The 22,931-nt window shown below is 45.2% G+C and overlaps 1 protein-coding gene across 1 annotated transcript in view; it reads right to left on the bottom strand.

Moving 5' to 3' along the window:
- Positions 1 to 1,711: 1,711 nt before the first annotated feature.
- ACP5 (acid phosphatase 5, tartrate resistant) overlaps positions 1,712 to 22,931 on the bottom strand; it is a 35,041-nt gene continuing 13,821 nt past the window's right edge. The window contains exons 2-5 of the mRNA XM_068272184.1: positions 11,646 to 11,931; positions 8,053 to 8,180; positions 7,225 to 7,570; positions 1,712 to 2,664 (exon numbers count right to left, since the gene is read on the bottom strand). Of these exons, the coding sequence (XP_068128285.1) occupies positions 2,425 to 2,664; positions 7,225 to 7,570; positions 8,053 to 8,180; positions 11,646 to 11,931 (1,000 nt within the window). The 3' untranslated portion in view covers positions 1,712 to 2,424. The remainder of the gene's footprint in view (positions 2,665 to 7,224; positions 7,571 to 8,052; positions 8,181 to 11,645; positions 11,932 to 22,931) is intronic.

Genomic DNA, 22,931 nt, shown 5'->3' on the forward strand with positions numbered 1-22,931 from the left:
TCAAAGGAAACAAAGGTAAGAATAGGAGGGCAGCCATTGCAGACTTGAAAGGTGTTGGTCTTGTCGCCCATCAACAATTGAGTCTATGAATGTGGTTATCTGATCCCATTGCCTGGAGACATGGGGCACCTGTGGGGAGTGTAAAAAGATGTGAAACCTACCTAGAAACAGGGCGGATTGTTGATGGTCCACCATGAACCAATGAGAATTTTCCCCATTACAGCAGGATTCCCATTGGTCTTATTCAAGCCAATGGGGTGCCCCATGCCTCTGCTGGTCTCCAATCCCCTGCAGTGGGCATAAACGGCAGTAGTAGCACCAAATCTCCATGGGACAAGTGAGAGCTCTGCATGCAGCAAGAAGCCTAGTGGGACCAGACACATACCTTTCCCATAGGCTTCCTTTGAGATTTGCGGAAAACAGGTTAGGACTTTGCATTCCAATTGACTGCGTGTTAATATGGGATCCATTCACTGTCCGATTTTGCATTTTCCTGCAATCCGGGAAACGCTGCGTTTTCTGCAGTGTGAAAGGGCCAAGAGTGTTCGACAGGAATTGTTATACGCATGGCTAAGCTAACCCACATGTGAAAAGTCACACAAGTCAAGGTATTCACTAAAGACATTCAACAAGATGCCAGTTTTTCCAGGTCGATTTTGATTTAAAGTGGATCCGAGAAACTTTTACTCATTGCATAGTGGTGTTCCTTTCAGATTAGTTTATAGGGCATTCCTAAAGCCAAATACTTCATTTTAATACTCCAATTCCCTATAAACTAAACAAGCCAGCTACTCCAGCGCCTTGGCACTTTGAAAGCCATATAGCAAGGGCTTATGGGAGCTCAGTCTGGGCAGGAGGAGGTGTTACTAGCCAGAGATTTCCGAGGCGGGGGGGGGGGGGGGGGGGGTTCACAGGCTGAGGGCCTGAGATATAGATGAGCTTACAGGTGTTTAATGTGACAAACAGGAATGGCCGCTCTCAATGTATCACAGGAAGAAATAATCACACTGTTGAAGCTGTTTGCAGCTAGATTTGCTGTGAAAAAACTTTAGATGAGATAGATGGACAAGTTACTTGTTACAGTTTTTCATCTCAGATCTGCTTTAAGTGCAAATTGCACGGAGATCCAAACCAATCAAATGCAGTTGCAGTTTATAATAAATACCAATTACTTTGTGTTGATGCAAATTTGGTTGCATCTCGTTGATCACCCTTTGTCTCCACCTGCTGGGATATCCACCCATTAAAAAGTTGACATAAAATGCCTTAAAGAGAACCCGAGGTGGCATTGTATTACGTAAGTGGGGCACAGAGGCTGGTTGGTCACACTAACACCAGCCTCTGTTGCCCCATCGTGTGTCTCAAAGACCCCCCTGCTCGCCGCTATACCCCCGCAGTGCTGGCGACACGCAGCGTGTCGCCAGCACAATATTTACTCTAGCGCTGTCTGTCAGCGCCGCTCCGCCGCCTCCCCCGCATTGCCGCTACCCGCCCTCGTCCCTTCCCTCCCGCTGATTGGAGGGAAGGGACGAGGGCGGGTAGCGGCGATGCGGAGGAGGCGTGGGAGCGGCGCTGACAGACAGCGCTAGAGTAAACATTGTGCTGGCGACGCGCTGCGTGTCGCCAGCACTGCGGGGAGTATAGCGGCGAGCAGGGGGGTCTTTGAGACACACGATGGGGCAACAGAGGCTGTTAGTGTGCCCAACCAGCCTCTGTGCCCCACTTACGTAATACAATGCCACCTCGGGGTCTCTTTAAAACTAAAAACAGAAAAACACAAACTCACAAAATTTAAAAAAGTAAGTGATCCGTTCATTTTTGGCACAACCTTTAAAAAGAGGATTTAGGGAAGCATTGCTGGTCTTCTCATGCCAATCCTCTGGATTCAATACTTCCAGAGACGTGGAGAAGGTCTCAGAACTCCGGGTCAGCATTTCCTCCTCCAGGCTACAGTCAGCCCAACCAGGAATCTTGCATTTTTTTCTTTTAAACAGGACAAGAGGGATATGAAGGCTGCCATAATTATTTCCTATGAAAGTGTACCAGAGCCACAGCTCGGGAACACAAAATGAGAGATTTATCTTAAAAGAGAACCTTAACTTGGAGGTATATTGAGTGGGGGGGGGGAATCAATAAGGTAGCCTCCATATTCCTCTCAATTCAGTTGTCCTTCAAATGCAAGATTAGCTATGAGCCTCCATGTTTCTCTTAGCATGGATGTGCTTGAATCCCACCATCAGATAATTGTTCCATACTCTCATAGGACTGAGGCCAGCATTAAAAGTACTAAGTTCCCAGAGCTTCCTCTGCAAATCTGGAGAGATACAGAGAAAAGTTTGATCCGTGTGTAATACCCGGAGAGATACAGGTTTTATCCGTGTGTAATACCCGTAGAACAAATCAGTTTCCAGGCTGCTGACGCGGTCAGTTTTTTCGTGGATAAAGTCTGGTTTGGAAGAGGCTTTTTCCGGTGCCCTTTATGTAGGTGATGTCCATTGCCTTAGCGGTGACCTTCACATAGGCAAAAGCACCTTTCCTGTCCACATCACCATAGAAAAACTTCAGGTAGCCTTTGGGAACGGAGTGCTTATGTTTCTGGGACTCGTCCGCAAAGTTTCCGGCTCCGCTCAGCACGTAACCAATGCCAAGATCATCTTGTAGATACTGAGGAATAATAGAGGGGGAATAGATTATGAAAAGGTTTTTAAACTAGCACACAGCAGAGATACAGAATGAATAATGCAGACTATGACGACAGCTATCCCTATGTACACATTCACAAATAAAATGCTTAAGGCCTCTTTTCCACGGACTGTTGAGCTGTGTGCTCAGCAAGCGGTTACCAGGCAGCAGCAAGCAGTTGTGAGTTTGAGAGGCATTTCACTGCCTAACAGTCTGGAAAAGAGGCCTTAATATACAAGTAGGGATGGTTGATGAAAAAGCAAATCATTTCGAATTGATGTGGGATTACGCTTACCTGGGGCTTCTACCAGCCCCATGCAGCCATCCTGTGCCCTCGTAGTCACTCACTGCTGCTCCAGTCCCCCGCTGGAAGCTTGCCGACCTCGGAGGTCGGCGGGCCGCATTGCGTACATTTTATGCATTCTCGCTAGTGCAGGAACATTAACACATACATTTTTATGAGTTAGTGGTTCACGCATTGATCCAGTAACGCGTAAAAATGTGTTAATGTTCCTGCACTAGCGAGAATGCATAAAATGTACGCAATGTGGCCCGCCGACCTCCGAGGTCGGCAAGCTTCCAGCGGGGGACTGGAGCAGCAGTGAGTGACAATGAGGGCACAGGATGGCTGCATGGGGCTGGTAGAAGCCCCAGGTACCGTATATACTCAGATACAAGTCGACCCCAATATTTGACCCTCAAGCTGGAATTTTTCATTTTCCCTACCCATGCTGCCTGCAATTCCCCCATCCCTCCCACCATCACCCAAACACTTGATGCATTTAATTACCACCTCCCTCCCACCCACCATCACCCACATGCTTGCTGCCTCTGAGGGCTCGTTTCCACTGTTGCGGTGCGGAATCGCCTGGATTCCACCGTGGACGAAATCGCATGCGGATGCGTTTCCGCATACGGATTTCCCATTGGCAAGGAATCAGGCAAATTTAACCATGTCACTGCCTGTGTAAAGCTCCATAGCTTTACATGCGAAATCGCGGGGAAATCCGCATGACAAAGCCGCATGCGATTTCCCTATTAAAAGCATTGCGGGCGATTCGCCCGCATTCCTGCCGCATGCGAAATCTGACGGCTCTGCTGTGCAGATTTCCCCCGCACGCCAAAATGCTACCCGCAGTAAACAATCCCATCCACTTGTATTGCCTATGCGAATCCGCATGCGGTGCCTGCATGCGGATTCGCTATAGTGGAAACGAGCCCTAAATCACCCCTCCCACCCACCATCACCCATAGGGGCCCCTGACCTTGTCTCCATTGCACCCCTCCTTCCCACCGTCACCCAAGCATTTGAGGCTTATAATTACCCTCTCCCACCCACCATCACCCAATGGGAGCCTCTGTATAAAATTTACTACTTGCGCTTTGTAATCCTGTGGCAAAGTGATTCCCATGGCAGAAGCAGTCACCCCCATCAGTGTGCGCTGGTTTCTCTCTCCCTTCACTCGTGCTGACCTCCGTGCTTTAGCGTAGCTCCGTCTGACATCAGGAGGCGGGGCTACGCTAAAGCACGGAGGTCAGCGCGGGTGAAGGGAGAAGAGAGAAACCAGCGCACGCTGATGGGGTGATGCCTTCTGCCGTGGGAATCACTTTGCCACAGGATTACAAAGCGCAAGTAGGGCATTGATGCAGACAGCTCCCATTGGGTGATGGTGGGTGGGAGGGAGGACACTGGCATATTGGCTATAAGTTGGGAAATTTAGGACTACTCACGTATAAGTCCACCCCCCCCCCCCCCCCCCACTTTTAAACTTTGAGTCAGTCCTAAATTTCGACTTATAGCCGAGTATATATGGTAAGTGAAACTTTTGCTTGAACCTTCCCTTTAAATGAAAAAAATGCATAAAAAAAAACACCCCAATGCATATGCGTTACCATAGACTTAATTATGAGAGTTTTGGCAGCCAGCCTGCATGCTATGCAACACTACCAGCGTTTCAACGCATACTGTACAAACGCAGTGAAATGGAGATTCTTCTGCATTCAATAAATTAACATTGCTGCATAAAATGCAGCATTTCCCGCTACGCTAGGGTTTCTGCTGTGTGTACCCAGCCTAAAAGTGTGATTGGCAATTTGGCAGGAGTAAGGCCTCTTTTCCACGGACTGTTGATCTCAATCTCTCACAACTGCTCACTGCTGCCTGGTCACTGCTTGCTGAGCACACAGTTCAACAGTCTGTGGAAAAGAGGCCTTAGGCCTGTGTGCTTAGCAAGCAGTTGCCAGGTAGCAGTGAGCAGTTACCAAGCAGCAACAAGCAGTTGTGAGAATGAGGCATTTCACTGCCTATTAACTGTCTGTGGAAAAGAAAAGATTTCTGCCAACAATCATTCCCCAATCCATCTGGCCTAATAAACGTAGTGTGAGCGCAAACAAACGATAGCTTACATGATCGTGAAAACCACTGTGGGAGTCTATGGTGATCTTAACAATTGCTTGCCCAGTGATCTGATGCGCTGATCACAATATTTTGTGGAGAGAGAAAAAAAAAAAAAAAAAAACCTGGAGGAAAGATTGCATCGTTGGTATGGAACTTTATACTGCACTGCCCAAGGCCCTTGCTTTTGACAGCTTCTAATTTACCAGATTGTCAGTGAGGATCCCAGCAATGGACTGCTGGTATACAGGGCCTTTTGGCTTACACTCATCTGACCAGCATACCCTGTGCTGCCTTTCAGCACCAGCAGAGGTCAGGCCAAAGCAGATTCTATCTTGTAGGGGAGGCAAGTTTCCTTTCTGAGGGCTGGTGCACACAGAGCAGCTTTTTCTGTGCGGATACGCTTGGTCAATGTATCTCAATGGGCTGGTGCACACCAGAGCGGGAGGAGTTTTGCAGAAACACTCCTGGGGTGAGGCATTTTTTGGATTGTGGATGCGTTTCTGCCTCAATGTAAAGTATAGGAAAAACACAAACCGCTCTGAAAAACGGCAGTTCAGAGCGGTTTTGCAGGAGTTTTTGGTTCAGAAGCTGTTCAGTAACAGCTTTACTGTAACAATATCTGAAATCTACTACACCAAAAACGCTTCACAAAAACCGCAAGATGCTAGCTGAAACGCTACAGAAAAACAAAAAGTTTCAAAATCTGCTAGCATTTTGCGGATCTGCTAGCGTTTTTTTGGTGTGCACCAGGCCTGAGACCAGAATATGTATAGGAAATATATATAGCTCCAAGGGTCAGCAGCACTGGACAGTGGTGTAGGTAGGTGCAAGCAGACAGCGAACGTACCCCCCTCCTCCACAGGTAATAGCAAAAACACACAACACAATGGTCTGCAGCACACCAGCTCGTTAGAGCAAAAATCAGTATAGATGCATGCAAGCTTGATAAAGAGCTGGTGTATTACAGACCATAGTTTGTTGTATAGGAAATAGTTTTTATCAGAGACCAAATAGAATCAATGTGTACCTGGGGTTTCCTCCAACCCCATAAGCAAGTCTGAGTCCCTCTCCTCCCTCCTGCGGCCTGATGTTCAACCACAATCAGCCCCAGTAAGTCGGGGGTCTTTTGCACATGTGTGGGAGGTCCTCCGCTTAAGTAGATCATGAAGAGGGGGGGTTTTCATGGCTAATATTGTGGTGAAACCCCTCCTACAGTGTGATGTCGCACCACACAGAACCACCTTTTAGGCCACATACACACATCAGACTATAGTCTTTGGAAAATGAAAGATCACAGACCAATCTTACCACCCTTCATGTAGTATGAGAGCCATACTCTACACAGTCTATTCTATGGAGCTGAACCCCCCATCAGCCAGAAATCTTTGCAAGATGCTGCACACACAGATGCTGTACAGACACAAAAGATCAGTATCTGCAAAAGATCTGTTCCTGCCAAAAATCCATTCCTGCAAATTGCAATGATAGTCTATGAGATCTGCAGATCATCATACACACATGATTTAACTGACATTCATCTGCAGATCAGATCCACCAGGATGGATTTTTAGATCTGCGGATGATTGCTTGATCTGAAGATGAATGTCAGTTAAATCATGTGTGTATGATGATCTGCAGATCTCATAGACTATCATTGCAATTTGCAGGAACAGATCTTTTGCAGATACTGATCTTTTGTGTCTGTACAGCATCGGTGTGTGCAGCATCTTGCAAAGATTTTTTTCTGATGGGGAGTTCAGCTCCATAGAATAGACTGTGTAGAGTATGGCTCTTATACTACAGGAAGGGTGGTAAGATTGGTCTGTGATCTTTCATTTTCAAAAGACTATGGTCTGATGTGTGTATGTGGCCTTAGCCTATCACATTGTTAGAGGGTGTGTTTATTAATGGCAGCTGGTACTGTTTTTTTTCTTCCTCCATGTTTGCCAACAGTAAAGATTATGATGATATGCAGGCTCATTGAGGATCAAACAATATGAACAAATTACATGGCAAATATCACTCATTTCTTGATCTCTCTTCTAATTTTCCAACTCCTGACTTTGCAATGTATGGATTTATTTTTTTGTCCTCTTTAGAGTCAGTTCTAACAAGCACAAGTCATTTATCCCTTTCCCCCATACCTGAATGTTGTGGTCATGCCCACTGAGATAAGCTGTCACTCTGTACTTCTGCAGCAGGGGATTCAATAGGCGCACCAGACAATGGGTGGGCCCATGCGAAGAAACAGACCACACTGGATAGTGTCCGACTAACAGCAGGTAGTCGTCCTTTGCAGTTGCCAGTTTGTCTGTCAGCCACTGGAGCTGGGTTTCAGCCTGTATGGGATCTGCAGCTTCTAATGGCTGCCCTTCAGCAAAGTCGTCAGAATTGCCACAGAAGGTAACGGTGTCCAGGAACAGCATGCGCACCGACACGTTGGTAGATGGAATCTTGAAGGATGTGTCAAAGTACAGCGCTGGGTACTTCCTGAGTGGACAAAACCGGTAGTCTATTAATAGACCTTCATTTTGGATTAAAATGAGAGATACTCATTTCATACACCAACTATTATCCAAAAATGAATCAGAAAAAAGTATCTCAAATAAGAGTCTTGTTTACTTAACAGAAGCTCATCTCAAAAAAAAAAAAAAAAAAAAAAAAAAAAAAGGAATCAGGACCTTGCCTATCAGGCTCACAATCTAGTGTTTTCTTAGGATGAAAGTGGAAAGCCACTAGGGTTATGCCACAACGTGTGGCTATGTTGTGACACACACACACACACACACACACCTTTCCACTGACCCAGGAAGGGAAAGAAGGAACTTAGCTAATCAAAGCAGAGGAGGCTTTCATTGGTTAAAATTTAGTTCACTGCCTGGGTACCAAAAACTTGATCATAATATAAACCGATTTATAACTACTCTGTACACACATGCCACCCCATGTATACATTATACAGCGGACCTTACCAGCGGGGAGACACCTTGGAGTATGCAATCTGCGCCGTGACGTTGCCCTTGTGGTCGTGGTTCCCGGCTATCACATACCAGGGGACATTACGCAGGGACTTCGCACTGAACACGTTCTCAAATGTGCTCTGGGGGAGAAAAAAAAAAAAAAAAAAAAAAAAGTAAATATAGGAATTAAACAGTGCAGGAAGTTCAATGGTCCAAACATGCTGCTGCATGGAGTCATGCAAATTACAATTTGGGCAGAGATCAGTTAAAGGCAATTCCCAATACTTGTGACCCAATGTGATCAAGTGCATTTATCTCCCCACTCCCCTCACAAAAAACACCCTTATAGTACTTCAGATGTACCACTGAAGATGAGCCACAGTTAGGCCTGGGAAACATTTGCGGTGTTTTTTCCCCCGGAGCCGGCCGTACAGATCTGGCCATCTGGATCCGGGAAAATGGTCCGCGTTTACAGCCAGTGTGCTGTAAAACGTCGGTTTTCCATAGGATCCTATTGTGCTGCAAAACCTTCCATTTCTCTGAGCGAAATGGTCCCGAAAATTGGGTCCAGTTGCATTTTTTTTTTTTTTGTCCAGCGGAACGGACCACGGAATTGTACGGTCGGTTCCATTGGCAAATGCTAATGTGAACCGAGCCCAACAGTGAGGGAAAGCAGTATTTGACCCCCTGCTGATTTAGCTTGTTTGTCAAAAGTCCTGATGTACGCTGTAATGAGTGAAATAAGTATTTGATCACCTATCAATAGAGGACTTAGTACTTGGTGGCAGAACCCTTGTGGGCCATCACAGAGGTCAGACGTTTCTTGTAGGTGGCCACCAAGCTTTCACACATCTCAAGGCATTTTTGCCCACTCCTCAGTGCAGATCCTCTCCAAGTCAAAGTTTTTGAGGCTAAAGTTTGGCATCTCCAACTTTCAGCTCCCTCCACAGATTTTCTATTGGACTAACATCTGGAGACTAGGCCACTTCTGGGCCCATATGCAATTCATTTTCTCCTATACTCACACCTGGTTAGTAAAATGGCTGTTATACCATCAGTAAAGCAAGAAACTAGTCTAAATTATTTTGGCAGTACTTCAATTGCAGAATGCCGAAACATTATTTTAACCTCCCCAGTGGTTTCCCTGTGATTTTTGTACCAAAAGCAGTACAATTTGTATTATTGTGTGTTTTTCTTTATATTGTAAGCCTTTTTCTGGACCGCTTGTTGTGGTCTTGCAAACATACGTTAAAAACACACTAATTTATTTATTTATTTTTTAAGTTATTTGCTGCTATGGGCAGATTTTTATTTATTTTTTTACACTTAGAATTTTTTATATTGGATCCAATACAGAGGTTTGTAATGAATGCAATACAAAAGAATTTGAAGCCTGATCTGAGGACACTGCGTGCACCCGACACCAGGGGGCGTACGCAGCATCAGAGATACCCCAGGGGACGTGATCTCTGAGGGACAGGAAACAAAGGAGGAAGAAGATCACCGCCGGGGATCCCAGAGAAGATGACCGGAATACACTCACAGGGAAGCTGCGAGGTGCCAGCGGGGGATCCCATGCACCAGCAACGCCGCAGGAGATTAATAGTTATTGGACTTGTCCTTACCGATTCTAGTTTGTTTTTGTTTTTTAGGACAAGCCGGGCTCATCCATATTGTCAGGGAGGTTAAAAACAGAAGATAAAACAGAAGATAAATGACCTCCTAGAAGGAAAAAAACAAAAAAACAAAAACCTAAGAGAAGTCTGGTTGGGCAGATGACTTTTTCAATCAAACTATGTGAGTGGATTAAAGGACACCCGAGGTGAAAACAAACGGATTTTATTAGATATCCCAGTTTTATTCTAAAATTTAGCTTTGAAGTTTTTACTGTTTTATGGTTTCTGCTCAATGACTCATTCATTAAAGTATGCCAGAGCTAAAATCTATGAACTATTGACCCTTTCTAGCTCTTTCCAGCTCTCAGAAGCCATTTACTGACAGGAAAGGGTTTTATGGTTGTAATGCTTTATCAGTGAGTGTTACCCTAGTCTGACCTGGTCCTGACCCAGACAGGGGCTGCCACTTACATACCTGATGTTTACCTCTTTCAGGCAGTCTCTCTCAGCTACTATAAACCTACCATTATAGACTGGTCATTTCTTGGCCAGAGGTCAAACAAGAAAAATCAGCACAGGATCAAATGAAACTTATTCCCCTCACTATATGTACTCTTCTCCATTATCAAACTCACAAACATTTGGAGATCTGTATAGTGGATATTACTCCGACCTTTACATTTATAAATGTAGTGATCAGAACAAAAATAAATAAAAATTATAATATATATTTTCCAGCAGATCAACGGGTGGGTGGGGAACAGTCTATGGCCTCAATTCATTAACTGCGTGTGAAAATAACTACAGAGGCGGTAACTTAAAGAGACTCTGTAACAATTTTTTCAGCCTTAGTTCTTCTATCCTATGAGTTCCTATGCCTGTTCTAATGTGCTGGGGCTTACTGCAGCTCTTCCTAATTACACTGTCTCTGTAATAAATCAATGTATCTTTCCTCTGTCCTGTTTGTCGGGCTAAGGCTTGATTGTGTGGAATGTGCAGGGCTGCTTGTGATTGGTAGAAGTGATACACACCCTCTGCAGGCCCCCTGCATACTCAATGACTCACACACTATGCTTAGCTGAGCCTATTAGAAGCTGGTTAGTTTGTTTGTAAACATTGCCTAAAACTGTTAATTACAAGCCAGGATTGCAGCAGAGAGTGGCAGAAACAGCACAGAGGGGCACAGGAGAAAATAATGAATAGAATGGTATGCTTTTTAGTGTAAGAATATTAGAGTACAGATTCTCTGAAGAGAAGGCCTGGTGCACACCAGAGGAGTTTAGCAGCAGATTTAAAAACTCAAAACGCTCAATGTTATCCTATGTGTCTGTGCACACTGGAGCAATGAGGTTTTGTAAAAAAAAACCCATAGCATTATATTGGGAAGAGCTTTTAGAGGTTTCAAAAGCTCTTCCCAATGTAATGCTATGGGTTTTTTTTTACAAAACCTCATTGCTCCAGTGTGCACAGACACGGATTTCGGAAGCGTTTGTCCTCAATGTAAATATAGGAAAAACGCAAACCGCTCTGAAAAACGCTACTTCAGAGCGGTTTGCCAGGCTTTTTTTACAGTAGCTGTTCAGTAACAGCTTTTACTGTAACAATATGTGTAATCTGCTACACAAAAACGCACCCAAAACCGCTAGGTATGTTTAGAAAACCTCTCTAAACATGCCTAGAATCGCTCTGAAATCAGCTCCCAAAACCGCTGGCGTATTGCGGATCTGCTAGCGGTTTTGGTGTGCACTGGGCCTTACTGTGTGGAGGTAAGTTTTCTCTTGCCTTCTTGTCTCCAGCATGAGCTTAGTAAATTGAGGCCATTGACTACTTGGAGGGGGGTTGCTGCCCAATAAGCGTCACTAGCTACTTGGAGGGGGTTGGGTGCTGCCTAACAAGTACCATAATGGAATTTCAGCCGTTTTTGTAGAGGCAATATGTGTCGTCTTTTACAAGCGCTATCGCCGAATACAGCGTAATTACTATGCTTACCTTAAATCTCTGGTCATGGACGTTATGCACGCCGGTATAGTAGAAGTTATCCCCCACAGACACAATGAAGTCAGTTCCCCAGTTAGCTGCGGTATTGGCCATCTCAAGGGCCGTACGGTTTTCCTGTTCTGTGAAATAGGGAGGGAGAGGCAGCCCGCCCCAATCACCAATCACAGAGAAGCGTAGCGAGGGCTCTGACTCCAAGTCCACCAGAGGGCCGGAAAGCACCATCAGCGCTGAGCAGGAAAGGAACGCCAACACCGTCACGCACTTCGCCATGGTCAACCTGGGCAAGAGAAAATATCCACGATGTCTCAAATGCAACAGAATGGCAAAGACACAAAAACTACCTCCATAGACTACCAGTGCCAGCGACTCTGAGGTTGCATCGCTGTAACTTCTTGTAGCACTGGGTGTCCCAGGCTCAGCTCTTGACCAAGACATTATCTACATGGAGTTTGCTTGATAGTTTTTATATATTACAGAGATCATCAACTAGATACTCATTTTCTAATTGTTGTTCCAGTTATCCAGAACTCAGGCAACCGGAAATCTCAACTTACCGACAGGCCTGAGGGATAACGGGGACTTTTTGTGGGTGTATTTGGGGGCAATAAAATACTTACCAAGCCTCCAGTGACATTTTGTAGCCTCCCTGTAGCTCCATTTGGCTTTCCGGTGTCTGTGCATGGAGGTCAGTGGGTCGGGTGACACACCGGCGTCCGTGCGTGGAGCATGACGGAAATCCGCTAGGCGCTGTAGGGAGGCTACAAGATGTCGCTGGAGGGTTTGTGAATGTTTGGGGGAGGGGTGCTTTTTCAGCAACCGGCAAGCTTTGGAATATCAAATGTAATTGCTGCCAACTGTCTTAGTTTCAGGCTTCATGGAGGTTGCAACAAAGTCAGAAAATCACCATCTCATGCATAATCTCCAACAGGGATGAGTTGATTGGCTTCCTTAGAAAGTTCACCTAGAGCCTGGTACACACAGTTATGATTGGCCAATCACTGACCAATTCCACCACCTCCATGCAGTATGAGGGTTTACCAACCAACACAATTATATTGAATGCTATGAGCAAATTGTGCAGGGAAACACTCATACTACATATTTTTAACACTGGTCTGTGATTGGCCAATCATAATTGAAAGTGTGTACCAGGCTTTAGGCAGTGCGCTGTGGAGTCGGTACAAAAATCCACCGACTCCAACTCCTCAGTTTAGGATTCCACCGATTCCTCTAATTTGCATATTACAATCTTGTTTATTAAAAGTATGTAACATGAAATTCGTCTCTTAACTGCCAACACTTAGGAATTTTAAAAAAGACCACTGAAGTGAGAAGGATAGGGAGACTGCCATATTTATTTCCTTTAGTCATAGACTAAAAACTAGTCCTTGGTAAGAGTACTTGTAAAAAAGGTACAGACCAGAACAAAGAACATCTATCAGGCCCTAAGCAATGTAACTGTGGGTACATGTAAGAGTGATGTGCAGGGGAATAAGGAGATTCTTCCTCTATTACACATTCTTCATGCACAATCTGAACCAGGTTTATGGGTGATAGACAACACCTCTGTGTTCAATGTGCACAGCATTCTCAGTGGATTCCCTGCAGCTCTGTGGGGAGTGCATATGTAGAGTATAGTACTACTGTGTAACAAAGTAAACCTGAGACCGATGAAATTAAAGTTTTATCCATACCTGGGGCTTCCTCCAGCCGCCTTCAGGCTAATCAGTCCCTCGCTGTCCTCCTCCGCCACCTGGATCTTCTGCTATGAGCCCAGGTACTTGAGCCAGTCGGGCGTAGTGCGCATGCACACACTCCGCCGCCGGGAGCGTACTACACCTGCGCAGCACTATTGCGCAGGTGCAGAATGTTCCTGGCTGTGGGAGCGGCATGCGGCCGGACAGCGCTGACTGGCTGAATTACCAGGACTCATAGCAGAAGATCCAGGTGGTGGAGGACAGCGAGGGACTGATTAGCCTGAAGGGGGCTGGAGGAAGCCCCAGGTATGTATAACACTTTTCTTTTCATCTTTCTCAGGTACCATTTAATTCATAGTCACCAAACCAAATTTTAACAACGTATCAAATTATTTGATTTCATGAGCAAAGGGAGTGCATACATTTGCATAAATCAGCATCAATGCAGAATTATTTCCATCTCATTGACCATCTCTATTAGTGACACGGCTACACATCAGGCTTTATTCTTACAGCATAGATGTTATTTAGTATATATATATATATATATATATATATATATATATATATATATATATATATATATATATATATATATATATATATATATATATATATATATATATATATATATATATATATATATATATATATATATATATGAGATTCCTGTGTACACATCATATATACAGTCACAATCAGATCTGTATATCTGACTTTAAAAATACGGTGACTGCTTTATTGAAGCAGCACAAGTAACTCATTTTGATTGGTTTATTTCATTTTTGTGGACTAAGCACAGCCATTACTGTATATATACATTATTTATGACGACTATTATCTGAGAAATAGAACATTTTATCATATTTTCTATTTTAAGTACAGTTTAAATTCATTAGGAGTTGGAGCATTTTTTTTCCCGACTCCAGGCACCCAAAATTGCCCTGACTCCGACTCCACAGCCCTGCTTTAAAGCCTGGTACACACCTATATTTTGATTGGCCAATTTTATCACCCCATTGTCGTATAAGGGGCCAACAAATTTTGATCCCTGTGTTTGCATGGGATTCCTCCAGGTACTTAAGCCCCCCTCCATTCCAAAAACAGCCATTACTGTATATATACACATTATTTATGACGACTATTATCTGAGAAATAGAACATTTTATCATATTTTCTATTTTAAGTACAGTTTAAGCCCCCCCCCCCCCCATTCCAAAACCAGTTACACCCCCCCCCCCCCTTACTTGTGGGAAAGGGGGCATCAGCTACTGAGTTCAATCCTGGGTTAAAATTCCTCTTTAAATTTTCTTCTAGTGTGATGAGGTGTAGGAATCCAGCCTGCATTGTGCTAAGGCAGCATTGTGGTTTATGACAACAGGAGTTTGTTTGCCTTTGCAGAGCAGATCATATGACAGCAGGTCACACAAGCCCTTATCACTCAGCTTTCCAAACAGCCACATGTGACTCAGCACCTCACATAGCTGTGTTCACAGAAAACAACCTGCCCAGGTCTATTTATGGTCTATTGTTAGAAAGGGTAAATATGCGGTGTGGAGCCCAGGACTTCCCGAGATTACCTACATGGTATGTTTACGTCTAATGCTGGGAACACACGGTGCAATGCCCTACCCGATCGGTGGGAATCTAGTGATTATTTCCTACATGTCCGATCGAGAAAGGGATCGATTTTGCAAAGTTATCATTGGAAAATCCATCAATTTATGGATCGGGAGCAGTTTGGACATGTCCACACGCTACAACTTCCTGTCTGATCACCTGTAGATTGGACAGGAAATTGCATCGTGTGTTCCCAGCATAAGGAGGTGCAATTTAAAATAACCCTGTGGTAAGAAAAATATGAAGATGTATTGCTGAGGCTGTGAGCGCAGGCTCCCCATGACCGCAAAACAGAGCGGGCTCCCCGCGACTGTCCCCTACAGGTAAACAAAGCTGCTATGACAACAGTGGCGGTGGAATGTGGACCAGACAGGCAGAGGAATTAGCGGACTGGATGCACAATGCTGTGAATGAAAAGCGCACAGACACGGCAAGGACCACAGCATATCCTGTGCAAATACGCTGCAAGCGGACCATCATGCATCTGGAAAAAAAAAAAAAAAAAAAGATAGGCTGCCATTCTCCATTAGAGATTTGGTTGACCGTATAATAACCAATCAAAAGAGCCTATGTGCTGAAGGCTGCCAATCACCATTTGAGGAATAGTTACTTATAACCAATCAAAATAAAAAGAAACTGTACAGTTCCATGGAAACAGTAACCCTTTGCTTGGCTGTAGTCTTTATGTGCTTGTGTACAAATCTCAAATCCTCAGCAGAGGTGATCCAGCAGTGGGACTCCCAAAAGTCCACCTGTCGGCGCTGTACACATTTCTGGCAGAGCAGAGCCCAAGTGGAAAGCCATTAGTGTGCCTGCGCAGGCGGACCACCGTTTGTTCAGGGGCGCCAGCGCTGGATTTGGCTGGCTGAGAAGGATGGGGTAAGCCTCATTAGGCTAGAGAGGTCGTCCCTCCTCCTGGTTTATCAATTTACATAAAAACAGATTCTCCTGAGAGTGGACCTGTACTCAGAACTTTCTCTCTGCTCTAAGATAAGCAACAGCATAATCTTTACAGAAAAGTTATTTCTTACATCGTAGACCTCTTTTCCACGAACTGTTGAGCTGTGTGCTTAGCAAGCAGTTGCCAGGAAGCAGTGAGCAGTTGAGAGAGTTTGAGAGGCATTGCACTGCCTGTAAACAGTTCGTGGAAAAGAGGCCTTATAAAACTCCTGCAATAAATTTTCAGGGTTAACATCCTGTGTTTACATATTAGCTGTGTCTGCCGAGGACTGCTGAATTTCTGTGCTGACAGATGGGAGATCAAATTACACTTGTGATTACTTGAAGATTAGGGGGAGAATTTAAACAGGCTCTTCTCTCTAAAAACACAAGGTGCATTTCTCTATGTGTTCCTTCCGTCCTGTGCAAGAGTGAACACCCATTTCAGCTTGAGGGTACTTCTCACACTGACAGTTTTATGCAACAGATTCCGTTGTTACAACACAGAACAAGCAGTGCGTTGCTAGAATCCCACACATTGACATGCACAACACTTGTCGGTAAAAGTGCACATTGGTCATGTGCTTGTTTTGCCTGCGTTACATGGCATGCCACAACAAAAAGTTGTTTTTGGAACAACTTGAAAACCGAGCAGAAGAGGACAGCTACAAATTCTTTTGTCTCAAGTTAGGTGCAATTTGCAACTCAAAAAGAAATTAGCATCTCCCTAATCCTCTCTGTGGTCAGTTACTAGTGCAAGAGTAAAAAGAACTCACAAGACCTCCTGCTGTGTGTAGCCATTTGTGCTCAGGAAATGCTAGACAGTGTACAGATTTCAGCTTCAGGGCTTATTCACAGAGGAATGTTGTGAAGCCACGTTATAAAGTCTTATATGGTAGCTTACCGCAATGCTAATCCTACAGGACGTTCACAGTGTAGTGTCGCATTGTAACGTTTAGGAGTTACGGTAGTGCACATGTTACCAGGTACAGGAAAGCATACTTTTCATTGACTGTACGCTTGAGGGTCCTTTCACACTGGGGCGGTGCAGTATTTTTACCGCACCTCACACTGTGCAATGAAAGTCTATGGAGACTTTCATACTTTGACGTTACAGCGAGACGGAAGTGATGTTTTTGCTGCATCCCCGACGCAGGCCCAAAACTACGTTACCGTGTGGCTGCTGCGGCGACTTGCAGCGATCTGTGTAGGCCGGAAGTCATGTTAGTCTATGGCAGTGATGGCTAACATTGGCACTCCAGCTGTGGTGGAACTACAAGTCCCATCAGGCATTGCAATACTCTGATAGCTCTAAGCATAACTCGGGGAGGCACAGGCATGATGGGATTTGTAGTTTTGTCACAGATGGAGTGCCAAGGTTAGCCATCACTGGTCTATGGCGACGCATGGATTTTAAACAATTACCGATGCAACAGCATATTTTTTTTTTTCTTTTTTTTTTTTTTTTTTTTTTTACATACTGCATACTCCGAAGCAGGAAGTGACCGCAAGCATGCATCTCTTCCTGCTTGGCCGATGGCCAGACCTGGAACGCCACGTACTAATGTGGAGTTTCCTGAAGGACTGTTTCTGGCAGAGCGACGCACCACATAGCTAATGCTGGTTTGCAGTGTGAAACCAGATTTACTGTACCTACTGTATGTGACAGTAATACAGCGTTAATACTTTTTTTTACATGGAGTTAGAATGCTGCATCGTGACTAATGTCGCATTACAATGCAACGTCCAACTGAGGATGTAGAAAAAAAAAAAAAGAAAAAAAAAGGGTGGTCTGTGTGCAGAGCCATGCAGCACTGAGTTTGAAGCAAATTTTTTTTTTTTTTTTTTTTTTTTAAGAGGGTGGAATTACACTTTGCAAAATAAAATATTTGAAATTACTGTAATTCAGAGGGATCAAGTCTGACATTATTACATCGAGCAGTGTGCCAGCCCTTAAGGTGAACCAGAGACAAGGCACCCTAATGTATTTTGATATAATATCAGTGGGAACATAAGAGAAAACACCTACCCTGGTCTCTGCTTTATCCTTTACTGCTCAGCCTGCTTGTTATCAGCCCTGATAAAATCCCCCACTGAGCATTCAGTCTGGCTTTGCTCAGGAATCATCATAGCTGAGTTATAGCAGAGCCACAAGGGGCAGGCTTGGGCTTGAAAAGACATCAGAGAAGACAGACTCAGCTATAATGATTCCTGAGCCCCATCTACACCATACAATTTTTTTGTCCGATTCAATTCAACATGTCCAATCGGGATTCGATTCAATTTGCCATTCTTTTGCAATGGAAAATTGAATCGAATCCCGATCGGACATGTCAGAATGAATCGAACAAAAGAATTGTATGGTGTAGATAGGGGCTTTAAAGTACCAAAACTGAGGCTCAATTTAAAATGAGACTGTACTGTAAGAAAATTGATAATAGATCCTTACCTCAGTAGAGGAAAGTCTCTTTGATAATCTAGAGGCTTCTTGGCACCCACCATTCCAGAGTGAGGGTTTCTCTGAATATCAGACAATAGTTTGTCAGATATGGTCTCATTGCCGTACGAGCATGGCGGTACTGTACTTGCGCAAATATGGCCAGTGTCTGCACAGTAAGTAGCACTAAGTATGGGAGTATGGCCGCAAAGCAGAATATGGTCCCAGCCAGCAGTGGAGAACATGGGAAGACTGGTTTGGCCATAACTGGAGCCATTTCAGCATCCCTATAAACTGTATTGCCCCTCAGCCTCTCCTCCATTGTCCCCAGCATGCACATTTTGTGGTGTATAGTTGGTGGGGGGAGGTGAAGGCTAATCATGTGAGGTTTTATCTCTACAACTGCTCTCCAGGTGTTCTACACCTCACAAAACCCTATCCCACCATTGTCTAACTTGTTTTACAACCCAGGTAGATAATGCAGTTAGTTTACTTTAGGTAATCAAACTGGAGTCCCCATAGACAGACACTTCCTGCTCATGGTAGACTCGCTGTAGTTGGTTGTGACCACTAATAGGGGACCCTGGGGGAAAACACTAAAATTCCACACCAGGACCCTCACCCAAGGCCTTTGGGCAGGGTGCTGTAAACACTTGAGATATGCGACAGCCATACAACAGCCCAAAATGGCCAGCAACTGATCAGGCTTACATCAAGTCACCACTTTGTCCACTTATTCTCAATATGATTTTCGCAGACAAATTGTTAGCATTGTATCACTCATTGGAGTTCAACGCTGTGTGGCAATGGACAGATATATAAACATGCACACGCTTAAAACGGAACTGAAAGAAAAAAACAAAGTGTTTCACTTACCTGGGGCTTCTGCCAGCCCCTTGCAGCCTTCCTGTCCAGCACCAGTCCTCCCGCCACAAGCTACTTTTAGTTTGGTCATACAGTCGACTTGTTAAATCGATGGCAGCTGCACCCTCTAGGCTACATGTAGCTCACATTCCAGCCCCTATACCATCCTGCGCTATTGGGCGAGCAGGCGCAGTTGCCGCTTCAACCAAACCAAAAGTAGCTGGCAGGGACGGATCTAGGGGCGGGGCAAGCGGGTATCTTGCCCCAGGCACAGTTTGTTGAATTCTTAAAAAGGCAGCAAAATGAATGGCAGTTTAGGCACCAAAACCTGACCTTGCCCCAGGCGCAACTTGGTCTTGATCCGTCCCTGGTAGCTGGCTGCGGGAGAACGAAGAATCATGGAGGACCAGCGCAGGACAGGAAGGCTGCAAGGGGCTGGCAGAAGCCCAAGGTAAGTAAAACACGGCTTTTTTTTTTACAATTTTCAGTTCTGCTTTAAGGTGGACATACATCTAGCAATTTGGCAGCCTGATCAATCAATTCAATAAGTTTGACCAAGTCAAGAGCAAATGTTGTGTGTTCCAGTATGCACGATCAATAATAACTGACCGATATCTGGGCAAATCATGTCAATTTGTCAAATCGAGCAGGATGGTAGATATCGGCCAATCATAGTAATCAGCTACTGTTCACATGACTTCAATAAGCAAAGAATCAGGGTTTGGATTGAGAGCATAGAGGCACATCGTTTAGATCAATTAGTGAAGATTAATCCATTCCTATGGGATATAACTTGTAGTGTGAGTGTGTGCCACTAGTCAGTCAACTTTCGATCAATCACACTCTAGTTGTTCACCCAATAAAGTCAATCAATGGGGGAGGGGGAAGGAAAAAAAAAAAAAAAAAAACACACACACACACACACACACACACACACACACACACACACACACACACACAAGATGTATGGCTACCATGCCTGCTTAGCCTTTGCATTAATAATCTGGCCAGAGTCAAATGACTCAAAATGATCAAATCAATAAAATAATAAACAACAATACATATATGGGCAGCAGCAGCATACATATCAAAGTCAAGCAACCTGCAGATTTGTTATCCTGCTGATGTAGCAGGGCTGATTTGTCATGGCCTCTTCTATAAGCAATATTAAATAATGACTAGTGCAAAGCAATTAGTAGCAGGTGGGACAGTTATCTCCATCAACCAATCACAATCTTTGAGTGTTTTCCCCATGCAGTTCTATTTGCAGCAGTCTTATTTATTAATCACCCCTAGATTAGACCTCTCACCTGCGCAAAGCAAGGCAGCTCTATACTATTACTGTGCTACATAAAGGCTACTTCCGCCCAGGAACTACAAAGTTTACCAAAAGTTTCCTTATTCAGATAACATTGGAAGTTTACCTGTTTAGATTGGGCAGCCCACGTGGATTGTGCACGCCGGTGATCTTACCTCTTCCTCCGGCTCAGCCTCGAGAAATGCTCGCTGTGAGCTCTCTGCCCTCTTTTAAAAGCCCCAACCCAAAGCCTCTCCCCCCTCCTGTCTCCGATTACCCGAGCATATCAACAGCGACACACCACAACTTCCTCCTCCCCATAGCTGCACATAGGCTGCCATGCTCATCTTGGGGTCAGCGGGGCTGTGTGTATGTTTACCATACACTGCTGACTGCCATGGGGGGGCTGTGTGTCCACCATGCACTGCTGACTCTGCACCTCTCATCATCTCTGCCAGTCACTCCATCTGTATATTACATGGCTGACCTACAGCAGCAATGGCTTGTAGGCAGGAAACTCGCATTCCTCTTTGTTAATGAGCTGTGATCTCACATGCTGCTGAACATGCCAAGCAAATAGGACAGTAGAGGAATTTATTATATAACAATAATAAGGCCAACCCAAGTAAAACTATGCTATAAAGCTGTACACACACCAGACTAACTATTGTAATTGTAGTGTGCTGTTTAACTGTTGGCAGTACAGTTCAGGCTGGTTTCACACTGAGAATTGGCACACTACCAAAAACAGGCCTTTGGGGACGGAGCAGTAGTTTTCAGCGCTGCTAGATTTGGGCGCAGCCAGCGCCGCCATAGACTATACAGGGATCCAGTCTATAGCGGCGCTCAGTGAGTAACGTCGGCGCCGTCAGAAGACGGAGCCGAGGTTGCTTACAAAACACAATAATTCGGCCTCCAGCAATTGCTGGAAGCCGAATTATTTCATTCCCCCACTATCCATGGCGGCCTGGAGGGGGAATAGTAATTAACACGGCCCGGACTTGTGCAGAAGCAGGACCAGCCATATAACAGCTGGATCCTGCGCCCAAGTCTACCGGCGCCAAATTCAAATGTACTCTTTGGGGATTACTGAATTAGTACACGGTAAGCCCCTTCTGGCTGATAGCCAAACATGAAGTGACGCTAACGCTCACTTTCTGTTTCGGAAATACAGAAGTGCATGGAAGCGTATTATAAAAATACTAGTAGACCTAAGCCCATTTAAAAATGGGCTCTGGGTCTGTGTTGGAACCCCGCCTCCCCTCCCTCCCCTGAGACCACCGCCACAGAGACAGCACGCATGCGCGTGCCCGCCCCACATGGCCACTGTGTGCGCGCACACACCTTGGCCGGCCCCCTGGCTTGTCCTGCTCCCTGTATCAAGGCTGTCCGCGCTGCATATGCGCAGTAGAGCAAAGCACGGACACACACACACAGGGACGCAGAGACACGGGGGATTATTATATAGGATGCTTCTGTGCATGCGCGCCAGTAGGCCACCGCGCAAGTGTTTAAAAAAAACCTGCGTTGCTATAGACTTACCTGACTTGTGGTTCGGCTCAGGAGCCATATATGCGCTCATGTTAGGGGACTTCCGGCACACCGCAGGCAGGGATTTAACCCATAGACTTACATTGCCCTGTGGTAGGAATGCGGTAAAATGCTGCACTGCACCGCCCCAGTGTGAAAGGGCCCTCGGTGAGGTGCACTGTACAGGCAAGAGATATAGCTCCCGGCCAAGTATGTTCTGCTTTATGGAGCAGTGGGGGGGGGGGGAGGTGCTCATCGTAGAGGAAGCAGGTACTTTGGGTGCTGCCATAGGCGCCCTTTTAAATAGTTGTATTGAGAGGAAATTTGAGCACCCAAAATTACCCTGCTATGGCACTACTTCAATGGGCTCCTATGGGGCAACCTGGAAAGTCATGTTTTTTTTGTTGTTGTTTTGTTTTTTGCAGCAAGTGGCAGCCGAAAAGGAGGGGGCGTGGTTAAGGTCAGGCGTGGGGGATTGATGGTTATGGTCAGGTGTGGGGGTGGTGGTCAGGGTTAGGTGTCAGGAAAGGTGTGTGTGGGGGGGGGGCCAGTTAGAGTTAGGCATCAGGTAGGGTGTTGGGGGGGCTGCGGCTAGGGTTGGGCTTCAGGTCGGGTGTTTGTACGGCGCAGACTGTCAGGCCTCATTCACGCCTAAAATCGAGAACGCAAGCGTTTTGCGTTTTTGTGCGCTTTCTCCCCCCCTCCCGGCGATCCACTGCGCACTACGTTTCTGGTAAAAGTGCTTTTCTAAGCGCTATACCAGAGCGGTTTGGTAATTCACTCCCTGAAGCAAGCCAGGAAGTGAACTCTTTGACACGGTAAAGAATAAATACAATGTATTTATTCTTAAAAACGCAAATGCAATCGCTGCACAAAGCGATTTTGTGAGCGTT

The sequence above is a fragment of the Hyperolius riggenbachi genome, chromosome 3 (assembly GCF_040937935.1).
Source record: "Hyperolius riggenbachi isolate aHypRig1 chromosome 3, aHypRig1.pri, whole genome shotgun sequence".
In the NCBI taxonomy this organism is placed as follows: domain Eukaryota; kingdom Metazoa; phylum Chordata; class Amphibia; order Anura; family Hyperoliidae; genus Hyperolius; species Hyperolius riggenbachi.